Below are 15301 nucleotides of genomic sequence, written 5' to 3'. Positions count from 1 at the left end.
ACGTGCAGATGTTACAGATGCTACTCAATCTATCTTTCAGTGTGAGACAGGAAGAATGGAATGATATGCAGCACACTAAACTTTTATTAAAGTATTTATTGTATAAAACTGCAACTTATAAAACTAATTTTACTGCACATGTACTGTTTGTGTTTATATGGCCCCAACTGTCCCCTATTGCAACTGTGCCCGGTCTCTCCGATCCTTCAATGGTTTTATCAGTGGTTAATGAGCTAAATAATTTATTGCACAGTTATATTAATGAGAACAGATTAGGTTGCAAGGTTGTGTAAAAAATCTTCTGCAGCATCACACTGACATTTTCTTTTTTTATGCACTTTTGCTTCATCAGGAAAACCGACGATTTATTAGCCCACTTACCATCTGCATGAGGTTTGCAGAGCATCTGGGTCTAACTCCATTCATCAATTACTTTTAAAATCAAACTGCTGATTGGCTGGCAAATGCCAAACTAGAAAGAAGCACCAAAACTTCTGCTGACTTCAGATACGTGCCAGTTTCCACAAGACTTAGATCTGGAAGACAATCACAATGTTTGTGTTTACTGTTGAGATGTAAAATCAAATGTTGTTGAATGGAGAATGAATGAAGACTCTCACTTTGTGCAGCTGTTGGGGGTGTGATGAGAAGAAACCACCTGCATCTCAGTGGGATCAGGTAATTGATGCTGCACGGGAAAAGAAAATGACAAGACAACGACTGCGACCGGGGTTGGGCTTCTTCTTACCCTCCTCTATAAATGTCAGAGGATCAAAGCATCCCATATTGCGAGCTGGGGAAAGCGGTTGAAATCATGGACGCAGAAGAGTTGATCGAGTCCATCATCAGAGCTTTCATGTTTCTAGCAGGGATCCTGGGAAACAACTGGCTGGCGATACGCTCCCTGCCCGGTCAGAAATCCAGCATCCGCACCAACGAGGTCCTTTTCATCAACCTGGCCGTGTCCAACCTCATCACCAACTACCTGGTGGACCTGCCCGACACCATCGCAGATTTTGCCGGCCGGCTGGTTCCTCGGGGAGAAACCGTCTGCAGCGTGTTCCGTTTCTGTGCCGACCTCTCCGAAACCAGCAGCATCTGACACGACCTTCTTCATCAGCGCTTACTGGTACCAGAAGCTGGTAGGGTCCCTGAAACGCGGAGGAGCGCCGGTGCAGCTGGACAGCCTGTGTCTGGTGGGAAGTCTGCTGGCCGGGAGCTGGATGGTGGCCGTGATCTTCAGCATCCCACATTTCTTCTTTGTTGCAGTTGAGGCAGCAAACGGGAGCCACGAAGACTGTGTAGATGTCTTCCCTAATGCACTTGCCCAGCAGACCTACGAGATCTTTTATTTGACCCTGGCTAATGCTCTCCCCGTGGCCGGGATCGTATTTGCCAGCGTCCAAATCGTCATCACTCTGCTTCAAAACCGGCGACGCATAGAGGGTCATAACTCTGACGCCGCCAAACATGAAAAGAGGAGTGGAGAAAACAGAAATGATGAGAGATGTGTCGGCACCGACTCTGGACCAGGAACCTCAAAGGATCTCAACGATTCTGCGTCAGTAAACATTTACACAGGCGTCCCTGCCTCTTCCTGTCCAAACGGAGCACCGTCTGGTCACAGTTCCCACAGCCCTCCCGTCAACAGGGAAACAATCCCTGAGAGTAGAGCTGGAGCTCCACCAAATGTTCCCAGGCCCAACCAGCCGGCTAAGCCCGCTGCGAGCTCAGGCACTCAGGTGAGGGCAGCCAAAAGCGTGGTGGCGGTTGCCAGCGTGTTCCTGGTCTGCTGGCTGACTCATCTGCTCCTGCGCATCACCAACACCATCCACACGTCCTCGATAGTGGTGGAGGTGGCCAGCTACATCGCAGCCTCCTACACCTGCATCATCCCCTATATATTCCTGCACGGTGTGAAGAAGCTTTCTTGCTCATGTAAAAGGTAAACGTGCACATCAGGTTTCTGCTTGATGAACGCACTGTTGTGTTTCTCTTTATCTGATGATTAAAGTGCTCTCAAAACTTCTATGGTTCGTCTCTGATATCCACTCAAAGTTCTAAAAGAAAACTAAACGTGACAGAGCTTGGAAATGGGCATTCTTCTATCATCTTCTAATCCTTACAAAACATTGTTATCCGGGGATATCTTTTCTTTTAGAATAGATGGTTATCTTATCCTTTCCACAGTATTTAACTTCTCAACTAGAACGGCACTCGGACGGCATACCTCCACCAAGACTGACACCCGATCATTTTCCATCAATGATCTAGTTTGCGCTGTATTCTACTTTGTCCTGCTACAGTTTCATACGAAACCAAAGTTCATAAAGTTTTTACCATCCAAGCAGACAGTCAGACCTGGAATGCAGTTGTCTCTCTAACGCGAGAACTTCATTCTTTAGTCATTACTCGTAACTCTGAACCTGTTGCGGGTGATAACGACCTTCGAGCATGTACACATGAACCCCCGCTATACCGCCATTGATTAAATAAATTCTTTGGGGAAAAGAAATGGCTTCTTCCTTGGGCCGTGTCCCACCCCTCCACAAAATTGCATTGAAATCGGTTCAGTATATCTTTGAGTAATCAGCTAATTCCCAAATAAACATAACCCCCTTGGCGGAGTTAACTATTAAACACCTTGTAACCTAACATTGGAAAGGGCAGTGTGAACTGAATAAAGGTTATTAGAATTTATGAAGCACAAAAGCTAAGATGATTGAGCCTGGTGCAATGTCATGTTGCTGCTCTCACTGTGGATTACAACAGAGCAAACCCCAAATTTATTCCACTTACATTTTTTTTCTTTCTACAAAGATGCCTTAAGTCACATTTTAATTGACGTGCTTCATGAATTTTAATGCATTTCTTGATAGGACATAAGGAAGCATAATGTGTTCAGAGGTTCATACTAAACTATGAGCTCACTGTATTAAAATTAAAGACAAATTAACCCACGATTAAGTCAAAATTATTTTATTTTTAACGAGGCTAAAAGTTTAACATAATTGTAAAATACAGTGCACAGCTAATTGGAGAAAAGGACCCTTAGTAATTACTGCATTGTTGTAATGACTGAGAAATCCTGAGTGTTGTTTTCAGATTAAAGGTAATCATGTGAATTACTTGACTCCCTATCCAGTGTCACATTATCAACACTCAGCAAATACATCCTCTCCTTCCTGCTGAATACAAAAGTAACACAAAACAACAAAGAACAGGGTTTCGTTGGTTGAACTAAGTAACAAGTAGTTTTCCCCCAAACAACCTCATACACAAAATCAATTACAAGTTTTATTTCTTCATAAAAAAAATGTTTTTTTATCAATTCTGTTTCTCAACGCAGACCAAAGTTTGCAGTGTGGCACCGTGAACTGCACTGTGTTAAAAAACGTTCTGCATTCATTACAAAACCACTCGCTCACACAACAGCACTGGTAAATGTATCAAGTCAAGTAGACAAACCGCTCACTGGAAATAATACACATGGAAATAATGTGGGGGTGAAGGACCTTTGGCAGAAGATCATGGCCGAGTTATGTACATAATTACATTCAGAACTGTTTGGAGGCTGAAGCAGAACAACATTTTACCCCTGTGGTGAAAAGGCTTTACTCTGGTATATTGTGTAAAGTGTTTTCATATGAAAATATCACAAATTGTCATTAAGTGCATTTTCAATATACGAAAAAACTAACCTGTAAAATTCTGAATGATTTCTTCTTGTTCTATAAACAAAGGAAACTGAAATATCTGCCCGAGCTACTTGCACACAATGCAAAGCCTCTCTCCTTTTTGCACTTCAGCCGAATGTTGAGCTGTATAACAAAATGCATTAAATAAGTTATAAAATGTGTCTCCTCAGTTCTCCACCTGCTTCCAACAAACAACAAACACTCACCAAACACATCAGACTGAAGGAAAACTCCGCAGTGGAATACAAACATCTTCACGTTCTGTGTGTTGATGATGTTATCACACTTTCTTTGTAGTTTTTTAGATCAGGTGTTAGATTGAGGCCGACAGTGTGAGATCCAGAGGTCACCTGTCCCGTGTCCTGATGAAGGATGTTATTAGTAACGTCAGTGAAGTTTCTCTAGCTTCGCCTGCAGCGACTTGAAGTTGCCGATGGTTTGTTGAAGAGCCGAGTTCGGGCTGAGAGACTGCAGCTCCACCAGGTAGCCACAGATGTTGTCCAGACACACGTTGGTGAATCGGCGTCTGAAATGGGTGGAGAACAAAGCGTTTGACGTCACTGCAGGTTTGTGGCACGTTTTGAGAGATACAGTCACTTTCTTCTGGGTTCACGAGCGTCAGGGAATTCAGTGTAAACCTATCGATTGCTTTAACGGTTCCCTGTTTCTATATTGGCTGTGAAGAGATCTCTTCCTAAAGCAAACCCAGTGTAAATTATGTACAAACCAGTCCAAGGACTTTCTGAATGACAAAGGTCCCAACCAATTGAATAGACATTTTAAAACGGTGAGGGTCTAGCATCTCTTTTCTTATTCTTGCCTACTCATTGCCTTCTTTACTTGCAAGTTATTGTCCACACGCTTGTGATGAATGTTATTAGGTGTTGCCCAGTTCCAGTGTGCAAATTTCTTCTGACACGGTCTCCATACAACATAATTTCACCTGTCTAGTTCAAAATACTGCCAAACAACACTGATAGTCTGAGATGTCACCAGTCTCACTTTCCACCTTGCTGGTTTAAAACATCCTGGCATATTAGGATGGGGAGGGGGAGTCACTGACTAGCAGGCTGCAGCACCAGCTAGTGGTCGGCTGAGCTGAGGTGGAGGGACAGGAACACACAGGGATATTTTGCATTTCGTCCCAGATTACATACATTTAGGAGGGACTTTCATCCCAGCCAGTAAGAACAAGAGAAACATTATAGCTACCAATATTTCAGGGTACATTTTAAAAGTGTGAGTCTATTCTTTGATCAAGGGCCCATCTAAAAACAAAGCCAGCACTACAACGCCCACTACAGGCCAGCAGCTGAACGCCCACTCAGACAATGATTACCTGTCATAGGTCTGCACTCTGCTGGGATCGTCCACGTATCCCGAGAGCAGCACGTGGATGCACTCGACCAAGTGGAGGGGTTTCTTCAGCCGCTGCCAGCAGGGATCCTACAGGTGAAAAGACAACGAGGGAGGATAATGACAATGTAGAATCAAACTTTAACATGAGCGGAGAGGTGATTCAGTGAGAAATCATATTCAATCATAAGCATGTACCCGTGTTTTTGAAGAGTTTGTCATAGACTTCTAAAAGACATGGCAACTGGACTCCGATCTCCTGCATGGTGGAGGCGACAAATCCCACGTCCCAGTGGAATCGACACACCTCCTGCTCCAGGAACTTAACCAGGATATCTACAATCACAGGTCACATCCATTAATATTACTACTGCATACTCAGCGTTCATCTATTCATTCACTATACTGCTCATCCTTTAATGGTTAAAGGGTTTCCGAAGCCAATCCCTGCTGAAATGAGGAAGGACACGTGGTGCTCCCTGCACAGGTCGCCAGTCTATCACAGGGCTGCGTACTCAGCTTTATCATTACTGGAGAACATGCGTTTGGCCTCTGACATAATTGATTCTGTGACATGTTTGAACAGGTCTGATGTAATGGGAGGCTAATTAACCAATCACCTGCACGACCCTACAGACTTGTACCACAGAGACATACTGACATACATGATGCAGGGATAGGAAGTCTAATTCAATTACTGTTAGCAAACTAGCGATGAGCAAGCTGGAAAATTCCAACTAGTGGAAAACTGAACATAATTGCAGGACGGTATGATTGACTCACCCAGAGGAAAATATCTTGGCGTTCCAGCATAAATCCTTCCCAGTGAAACCAGTTTCAAACTAAGAGACCTCATCCTGTCTGCTGGAATCATGGCCAGGGTGTCTCCCAGCTCTGAAAGACACATTTCAAACATTTGTAATTTACATTTAAACATTTAATGCACACTATGTCATAGGAAGGGCACATGGAAAATGTCTGCATGGACGTTACACTTACCTTTGTCCATGATCTCCTGCCATAGTGATTGGACCAGCATGGGATCAGAGTGTCCCGCGCAGTGAACGATGGCCAGTTTGCACTCAGATAATTTGTAATGGTCCGCAAACTCCCCGTAAAGCTACAAAATAATAGGATTACAAACATTTTTCCATTATTGTAAAAAAATATATATTTATATATATATTAATATAAATAAATCATCCCTAAGCAGCCATTTAAAATCCCTGACTCTTTTTACTGATGCTGCAAGTTACCTTTGTGATGTCCATGAGCTCCGAGTCCAACTGAGAGATGGCATTTTTCACTGAGGGATGATGGGAGTGCTGTCTGATCAGGGTATCCTGAATTTGTACTTGGATACGCGCCAGCTAAGAAGAGGCAACAAAAACAATGAGATTGTTAACTTAGAAATGGATCAAGCTTAATTCTCCGCTCACAAACGGCCGCAACACACATACCTCCATCTTTTCTTCCAGCCCGTGAAGGAACTCTCCATCGGAGGCCTGAGCTGAGATGCAGGAGGAACTCTTGGCCGACAGAATGGCTCGGGCGATGTACTCCAAACGCAGCTTCAGAGAGATCTCAGTGCTGCACGACCAGAGAATAGAACAATAGGGACCTTTTTAATCATGTAACAGTTCAAAAGGGTCCATGTACCGTGTATACAGTATATGGAATATGTGGTAACCGTGGTTTTCTCAGTGTTGCAGGTTAAATTCTGGATTTCGTTGTTATTCTGTTGTTGTGTATCCTAACCTGAGCATGTCAGCGAGGCAGGACAACACATTAGCGGCCTTGCCGAAGTTTCGGTTCTTCTCGTAGTAGCGCCACAACAGGTCCATGTTGTGCACTTTGTTCTGGTCCTGTTTGATCATATGCATTAGGTGTTCCTCCAGGTATGGAGAATTCACCTGGACAACAGATGGAAAAGGAAAAGGCAGCTTTTAGAAAGACAAGTACTCACACCAGCAGTGTTGCCAAATTAAAATTAGAATGTGATTAAAAGAAATTACATTTAGATGCAAGTCTCAAATGAAAACAGAATTAGAGCTTGAACACAGTACCTCGAGCAGCTTGTCAGTCAGGTCGGCCTGAATCAGCCAGTTGTACAGAGCGATGTGAAACAGCTCGTCCTGGGACCTTTGGGCCAGACCGAGCATCTGCTCAAACTTCAAGGGAAAGACATGATTTTCATTAGAAATTCAGATCATGTGCATGGCTGTGACAGGAAATGAGCATCAACTGTCCCCTTCTCACTCACATGAGCTGTGGCTTCTTCATTGCTGAGCATGTTGGGGTCAGAGGTCATGACGGGTGGCCCGGGCTGCTTCGGTACACTGGGGGACTGAGGGGCAGCTTTGCTCTGGTTCACCAGCTCCTGCATTGTGTCTGTGATGCACTTATAACAGCCAAGTCTGGAGGGAGAGGGAGGATGGGAGAGAAACGTTGGTGACAGCTACAACAGCCATCGATGACACAACAGCCATTGATGACACTGACGTTTTCCCAATCTTACCTTTCCAGGAAGGCCTGTTGTCCCACTCTGTCCTCCTCCGGCTCTCCGTTCTTGTAGAAGTGGGGTCCCAATCTCTGTGGATCCTTCTTTTCTGCTGCTGTGAGGCACAACTCAAGGACTCCCTCGTAGAAACGCACTGTGAGACCGGTTAATAGAGTTAATATTGGAGGCACTGGTCTATAAATAATATATCTAACAAACACAGAGAGGGTTTTTGTGTCTGTACCGTGTCTGTACTGGGAGCAGACAAGCGGAAGGTCTGTGTGTTGGCTGATTTGCTGATAGAGACGCAGGGACTCTCTCAGTGTTCTCTCTTTATCCACTTTGTTCTGGACCTGTTTGGAGCTCTGCAGCAACTCATTAGCCTGATTGGGAGACAAAAGCAACAATTTAAACACTGAGACAATGAATCAGTGAGAATGAATCAATATCTTTTCATGCCCACGGATGCTCTTAGAATTATCCCGAGCATTGCAAGAAATGTGAACGCAAGAAGCCAAGACATAAATAAAAGATAAAAGCTGCTGTTCTCAGAATCTGCTATAAAATGTGACATATTTAACCACATCATCACTGTTTAAGGTTTTCAAATAATTTAATATTGTAAGAACTTTCCAAAAAAACAAAAAAAAAATGTGTGTGTGTGTGTGTACCTTGGAGCAAACGCTGTCATCGCTGCTGTACAGCAGGGGACAGATGTCCCGCAGGTGAGTGCTGATGGCATCCACAGGGGCATTATCTTTGATGTAGACATTAATGAGAGCTGTGACGAGCGCTCCAGACAACTCTTTGCCCCGGATCACTATGTCCTTAAAACTTGCTCCCTTCATCTGCTCTTGAAACTCCTGCAAACATAGAAAAAAATAAGAGTGGAGAGAGAAATAGCCCCCGCGGGGACAAATGGTGAAGAGTTCATTGTGCACCAGAAAACAAAAAGCATCATATTCATGGAGGCATGTGGGTGAACACTGCAGTGATGATGCATGAGCATCTGCTTGTAATGCAGCAGAAGGGTTTGCGCACACGTTTACCTTTGGCAGTTCAGACATAATGAGGCTGAACTGATGATCACAGAGAAGTTTCCAGAGGGCCAGAGTCTGATAGGAGCGATGCACTAACTGCTGAATGCTCTGCAGGGACACTTTCTCATAAACCTGTGCCTTTGCTGGATACAGAGGGGGAAACACAGAGAGACAAGACAAGGTATGAAGATATGAAAACATCAGGCATAACACTGAATTGATGAAAGCAAATATGTTGTCTGTATTGTACATCCACGACGATAAAGTATTTTAATATTATTAATATAACTGATAAAAATAAAAGGCCCCAAAAGATATTCAGAAGAACCTGCACTCACTGTGATATTTCCTCTGGAGCTCCTGCTGGACCTGCTGAGTGCTGGCTCCATCAGGACGCATAAATCCCAGCAGCCTTTGCTGCAGGTTGGCAGGGGAGCTAAAACTGACAGACAGCAGAACAGATGTTATTCAAGAGAGCTGGGAAATCACGACACCTAGTTACAGCAGCGTTTTAGCATATCTGTGTCCTCCTTCATTTGTACAAATAAGAATACGATAAAACCAGAGTATACATATTTATATGTACTCTGGTTTCTTCATATAAATACAGCTTTGATTTATTTCTCAGTGCAGCACAAAATAGACAGAATTAATAACATGCATAAATTAAAGGAGATATTAAGTTTCAATGTCAAACGGACACAAATTTGAGAACCTAAAGAAATTAAAACTGGATCAAAGGACAGAACGTTATGAAACGCCATTTGTGCAAACATCTTAAGAGTTTTAACAACATAAACATGTGTGTTACGTCTTAAGCATCTCATTTTGGTGTATTAATGCACAGATATTTCTCAGCCAACTGGTTGTTCCATTCTTGTCCAATAGGGGGTGCCAAAAAGGAAGACTGATGTACAGCAATAATCTAGTTTTAACATTGATATAGGCTTAAAGGTACAACTGACCAGTGTGTGGTTGTAATTGGACACATTTGACTGGATCAGCAATCTTTGATCTTTTGAATTCAGTTATGTCTGTTCTTTGACTCTGATTAACTTTCATTTGTAGCTCGAGACGATCAAATGTATTTTTAACTTCAACAAACCAAATTGATTTTAAACAAGACTGAGCAGGCAACGAAGGAGCGCTTACCTTGCAGCATTGAGAGATGATGGACTGAACTGAGAGTTTTTATCAAGAAACTCCCGTAAACCACAGAGCTCCAGCAGGACCGACTCCAGATCGAATGGTCCAACGCTGCTTTCCAACTGTGCGTACGACAGGTAACTGTTTACTAAACACTACTAGTATAATAACAAACATTAAATCTGATGCTTGAAGTAATTATACAACTTACAATATTGACAGTCTGGTTTCCTGTACTCATGGCTTTCTCAAAAGCAAGGCTCCCGTCCCAAATATTTCTGTGAGGTTAGCAGGAACAGAAGAGAAAGATGTGTCACAATCACTGCATCTACACTTCTCATTTAAGACAAGCCTATAAACTTAAGCTCACTCTCAGAGATGAGGATTTACGTACCCAAGAATACGAGCAAAATAGATGCAGATGCCGTTGTGCTTCCCTGAGAAAATCGCTTCTGGGCCAGCTGACATGGGCGTGATCGGGGCAGAGTGCATCAGTCCGAAAGGTGTGGCCAGAGCCGGAGGAATGATACCTGAATGGGGAGTAACAGAAATCACAACACTTTAAACATGGATTTAATGAGTTTTCTCAAACGTCACAAGTGAAAGGTCTTTGAATGGCATTCAGCCCTTTCCACCCAATAAGACAAATCCTTTTTCTTTATTTAAACCAACCCCATCAGGCCCAGTTGACAGTATTTACTTATCATATATGTTTACCAGGAGCTGGAGAACTCATCACAGGTCCAACAGTGCTGGGAGATGCCATGGCTGATGGGAATCTCATCTGGGCTTCTCCTCCATATCTGATCATGACCACAGAAGAGGTATTTTTTTTAGTTTTTTTCAGTGGGAGTAAGTGTTAATATATCTGTGTATAGAAATTTTTATCTGACCTAAAGAAAGATTTGGTGGCCCATTGTGAAACCTCTCTGTCACACGCAGAACTGGAACAAGCCAGGATCAGTGCTGTGGCACAAGCCTGCTCCTCCTGCACAAAACATACAACTTATAAGTATTTTGTGTGTGTGTAAGTGAAACACACCTTAATATTGGACTAAGACTGCATGCCTTAATCACGCATGCAGGCATTGGTGTGCAATGCAGGCTGCAATCAGATCATGTACATGTTTAAGAAGGCTTCCCTCCTTGATAAAGGGATTATAAAAACATTAAACCGTGATTATTGTTCGTACCCTGTGCAGCTTGAAGAAGCGTTCAATCTCTTCACTTTCTCCTCCAGTGCAGCTCACCAGCAGATGACGGAGCTGATCTACTGGCCGCAGTTTTTGGAAGATATGACTCCCCTGCAGAACGGCAAAGAGCGCACATTAAATACGCAAGATCAAGTTTTATCGCACCATAACAACATGGAGCACGATATATACTACAGGATGAGTCATGACAGGAGTTTTAACCTTTGCAGAGAGGAGGACAAACTTCTGCGGGGGGATATTGTGCTGCTGGACCACCACCGGTGAGTCAGTGAGGGGGATCTGCTCCTTGTTCAGAGGAGTATATATCTTGGTTGGCTTCTCCTCGTTAAGGGCACAAAGAGCCCAGGAGTGGCCATCAACGTTAGACATCATCTGCAAAAGAAGAGTAGAAAGTATGTTTTTATAAGCCAAACAAATGAATCAATGAGCTAAAAAAAAATGATGCAATCTCTACTAAGGGAATAAGTGTATAATCCATTTACTGCATCTTTCTCATGTACCAACCTGAGTCTCCATCAAGGGTTTCTTGAAGGGAAAGGAGTCATGATTGATGCACCACAGCACGTCATTGTCCTCTGACTCAGAAGCAGCCATTAGCAGAACCCCTGCAATATTTAAACAAAGCAAAAAAATTATATTATAACATTCTTGCCAACAGTGGTCCTGTATAGTAGTGTGCTGAACCTGGCACTTAAAAAAATCTTAACCTGAGAAATATCAGACCTTTGCTGTGTAGTGCCTTATGAACCTTTGCAGGTTTCTGCAGAGTAGAAGATGCAGAAAACCCCGGTGGCAGACGGACGTGGACCAAAGCTAGCAGGCTCGGTCGATCCGCCACATGCTTCAGGAGAGGATGGGCAAAAGGTGTGGTGCTGAAGTAGAGGCGCACACCTATAAAAACACAATATGTGCAGACATTAAGAACAAACTATCACAATACCATATGCGTAGCCCACTATTCTTTATTTATTTTTACTAGTGTTCAGTAATTTTCACCTGCATGAGTGACAGCGAGCAAGTGACAGTCTGAGGACTCAGATCTATCAATCACAGAGATCTGGACAATGGGTTTGAAGACAGAGCGATCAATTGTCCTGCAACGGAAAGAGAGTTTTAAAGAAACTTTCCTATGAGCAGATTTAATAACTGTTGTAAAAGAAAAAAATGTAGATTTGTCCAACCCAGACATACCTGGCTATGTTTCCAGCAGCTGCAACAATGGAGTTTTGGGACAAGGTGGCCACACGACTCATCCCCTGCCCGTCGGCACCCAGGTCATACACCTAAATAAGTGGAATTGTTATTTATGCAGACACTGACAATCACCAGCTTCCCTGTTAATCACATACAGTCTCACGTGTGATAAAACTGCGATGGTATCCAGTAAATAAACATACCTGCAGGACACCTTTCTCAGACCGTGTGAATAATGTGTTGCGGGAGTTGTCGATAGCAATCTGCACAATGGGGTCTGTGGAGCAATAGGGCAGCAAAAAGTTAAAAGCAAAGTTTATTTCGATAATCTTTTAGCTCAACGTGGAAATGTCTCTTTCTCACCATCTTCAGAAAATGAGAACTGGAGCACAGAGGGGATGAGGAAGGACAGAGAGCTTTTGGAGTGGTTGATTTTTCTGCAGCGCTGGCTGAGCCAACCGGCCTCGGCCTGGTAAGCTATCTCATACAGACACCCGTCCTTTCCTGCCATAAAAATACGCCCCAGGTCCGTGGAGGTGATGGAGAGGATGTAGGTGTTGTCTGTGGGGATGGAGAAGAGGGGGTCTGGGAGCAGCTGCATCCCACCAGCCATGCTGTCGTTCAAACCTACAACAGAACAGAGACACAAACATGACCCAGATAAACCGTTACAGTTACATAATATGATGAATGTGTGATACGCCCACACCCCAGTTCCCTCCATATGCTACCCTGTTGTCTTAACATGTACCGCACACCGAGGCACAGCATTTATCTAAGTACTGTGTGTATAAGGAGTGTAATACAGTTACAATAGGACAGTTTGAATACAGCAGATGTCCTTATCGTGCAAATTTTCTAAGGCAATGAATATCTGCCACTTGTTTGCAGGTATCTATCTAAGCGGCAATGTATTTAACCAAAAGCTGCCATATTTTGCATGGCTAGTACCAGATTCCCCAGAGGACTCATGAAAAGACGTTAAATTCTTAAGCAAAAATTTGTATTAATCTAATAACTGAGAAACTTCAGCAGAATCTTCTGACATCTACAAAATCTCAGGCTAAAGGGAGCGACTGCAATGCAATGTCACTGTGTTGACTCACCAGCTTGGCCCTTTGGGAAACTCAGCCCGAGGATTACTACATCCACAGAGGTGGCCAATACCAGGAGGTAGTGAATGTGTGGCTGCAAAATCCCTGAGAAGAAAGACACACATCATGAACATTACTCACACAGAAAGTAAATGAAAACGGTGACTTTATGCATCTATACGTACCTTGTTTTGGTTTCACAAGACCCACAGCGAGAATCGTTTCAATAAGGCCATCAAAATAGGCCACGTCTCCTCTGCAAGGAACACAAGAGAAAAATATAAATAACTGAAGTTCAACATATTCAGTAAAATTCTGAGTAGTGCATCTAATTGCCCTTTGTGGTAACATGTTCTTCTTTATAAAATCATGGATCTTTTTCACCAAATCTTAAATCAAGCTACTCACCCATCCTCATAGTTCCACATGAAGATATCATTGTCAATAGTGAGCCACGCTCGACAAATTTCAGGAAATACTCCCATCATGCAGTTGCATTGCATATCTATGAAAACGGTTAAGGTGAAACTCAAAAGGTCTTGACAAAGGATCAAACATCTTTGCATTTTTCATCTGATGGAAACCTCTGGGTGCAACTGAGAGCACTGCAATAGTTTTTCCTGAAGCACCAAAGGGATACGGCTGAACTGCTCCACCAGCTCGGGCGGCAGAGGGATCCGGCGGACTGCGCTGAGCTCCGGGAGGTTCGGCACACTCACTAAACCCGGTCCTTGAAGGGGGTAGTCCATGTCTGACACTCCGGAGAGGGAGGGCATATCTATCAACACAATCAACAAAAACAAGACTGATCAGGGGACAATCCTTGGACTCAGCGCTGTGACGCATTCAAAACAAAATATGCAAATCATATTATATTTATATTTGGCTACCAATCCTCTGCCTTACTTTTGTCTTTCAATCACCTTATACTTAACATACTGTATTGTCAATATCTCCATTAGCACATACTTCTTTACAGTGACAGCTTTGAAGTAGTTCTGGTGGCTGGACTTTCATCTCACTGCAGTGAACTTATTCTTGACCTATTCTGACCTTTTGTTATTTATTTGTGTTTGACTATTGACTATTTCCCTCGGGATCAATAGAGTATCTATCTACCAATTGTGATATGTGCTTCGTCCACCCTCCTGCAGCCCTATGGTAAACAGAACCACTTGAGTCTGGGTGTCTCATGTTGGGGGGGGGGTCTTCCCTTCCTCCTCTGCTCCTCCATCCCCTCACGCGTGAGACTTACTGTGTGCGGGGACGCTGAGCAGCTCCGACAGGTCCGGGAAGCAGCGGTCCTCCTGCAGGTGTCTGTCGATCAGCCGGGAAGAGTTCTCCAGCGCCTCGGCGAGCGCAGCGGCGGGGCTGCTGGGTCCAGCGCACGGCATGACTGTGCTGAGCTGCTACCGTATCTGCAGATGTGAAGGCAGAGAGCGAGTTAGCCACGCTAGCCGAGGTGTCGAGCGTGTGACACAGACAGAGACACCGGGGGAAATGCACTCCGCTGTGGGTTAGCGGACGTCTTCAAGCTGCGGCAGGTAGAGGAGCACCGGCGAGTTAGCCGACTGCTAGCATTGCAGCCGAAGTGTTTAGCTAGAAGCTAAGTGCTAGCTAACAGTGAAATTAAAGGTGTTTCGGAGTGAACCCGGTTATTTACCCGACTGAGAAGACTCCGCGTGATGCCGGGTTATTTAGCTGCGATGTTTAATTCACCAGCTCAGCAGCAGGATTTAAAATAACACACCCAGCAAACACAGACATTAACCCGCCAACCTCATGCACAACACAGGAGGAGCAGGCGCTAGGTTTTCTTCCGGTCAATTCATTTTTCTTCTTCGTCTCCTTAATTTTCCTGGGAGGAATAAAATACAGTGCTGCCACCTACCGGTCAACCTTTTTCAGCGTATTCTATGTGTACACTTATATTATATTAGAATATTACAAATAGTACCTTTTAGCAACTTGGTAATTATCATTCAAATGTATTTACTACAGCAAGATATTGAATATGGTGTTTTATTAGTTTAACATGCTTTTGTCAATGTTTTGAGAT

The 15301-nt window shown here is 43.7% G+C and overlaps 2 protein-coding genes across 3 annotated transcripts; one reads left to right on the top strand and one right to left on the bottom strand.

Annotated features, from left to right (window-relative positions):
- The first annotated feature begins 18 nt into the window (after positions 1–18).
- LOC117771700 lies at positions 19–1975 on the top strand. Its single transcript, XM_034602378.1, is given in 2 exon segments — positions 19–1099; positions 1101–1975. Coding segments are annotated over 2 exon segments (1188 nt in total). The 5' UTR covers positions 19–760; the 3' UTR covers positions 1950–1975.
- A 988-nt stretch (positions 1976–2963) lies between these two features.
- nup155 (nucleoporin 155) lies at positions 2964–15077 on the bottom strand. Of its 2 annotated transcripts, none has more exons than XM_034602910.1 (34): positions 14906–15077; positions 14498–14660; positions 13883–14020; positions 13651–13747; positions 13428–13498; positions 13255–13347; positions 12512–12775; positions 12352–12425; positions 12146–12237; positions 11951–12048; positions 11678–11845; positions 11459–11559; positions 11156–11326; positions 10934–11044; positions 10634–10728; positions 10458–10543; positions 10135–10270; positions 9952–10018; positions 9747–9862; positions 8933–9036; positions 8604–8737; positions 8226–8417; positions 7799–7937; positions 7573–7708; positions 7318–7471; positions 7121–7225; positions 6813–6967; positions 6515–6644; positions 6311–6424; positions 6054–6174; positions 5838–5948; positions 5256–5390; positions 5038–5146; positions 2964–4224 (listed from the first exon to the last, which is right to left on the bottom strand). In XM_034602910.1, the coding sequence occupies exons 2-34, from the start codon at positions 14634–14636 to the stop codon at positions 4086–4088; spliced, it is 4095 nt and encodes a 1364-aa protein (XP_034458801.1). In that variant the 5' UTR covers positions 14637–14660; positions 14906–15077; the 3' UTR covers positions 2964–4085. The 2 variants fall into 2 exon arrangements, with proteins under 2 accessions (XP_034458801.1, XP_034458800.1); XM_034602909.1 differs by having other exon boundaries at positions 5038–5144; positions 5253–5390; positions 14906–15076.
- Between the last annotated feature and the right edge of the window lie 224 nt (positions 15078–15301).

This window comes from Hippoglossus hippoglossus, chromosome 12 (genome assembly GCF_009819705.1).
Source record: "Hippoglossus hippoglossus isolate fHipHip1 chromosome 12, fHipHip1.pri, whole genome shotgun sequence".
Lineage (NCBI taxonomy): Eukaryota > Metazoa > Chordata > Actinopteri > Pleuronectiformes > Pleuronectidae > Hippoglossus > Hippoglossus hippoglossus.
This window is presented reverse-complemented; position numbering and strand designations above follow the sequence as displayed.

Excerpts from the sequence above, each read along its gene's own strand:
- nup155 (XM_034602910.1), bottom strand. The coding sequence starts at position 14,636 with ATGCCGTGCGCTGGACCCAGCAGCCCCGCCGCTGCGCTCGCCGAGGCG. Across the intron at positions 13,499-13,650 it reads ATGTGGAACTATGAGGATGG|AGGAGACGTGGCCTATTTTG; the intron begins GTGAGTAGCTTG and ends TGTTCCTTGCAG. Across the intron at positions 12,426-12,511 it reads GTTCTCATTTTCTGAAGATG|ACCCCATTGTGCAGATTGCT; the intron begins GTGAGAAAGAGA and ends ATTGCTCCACAG.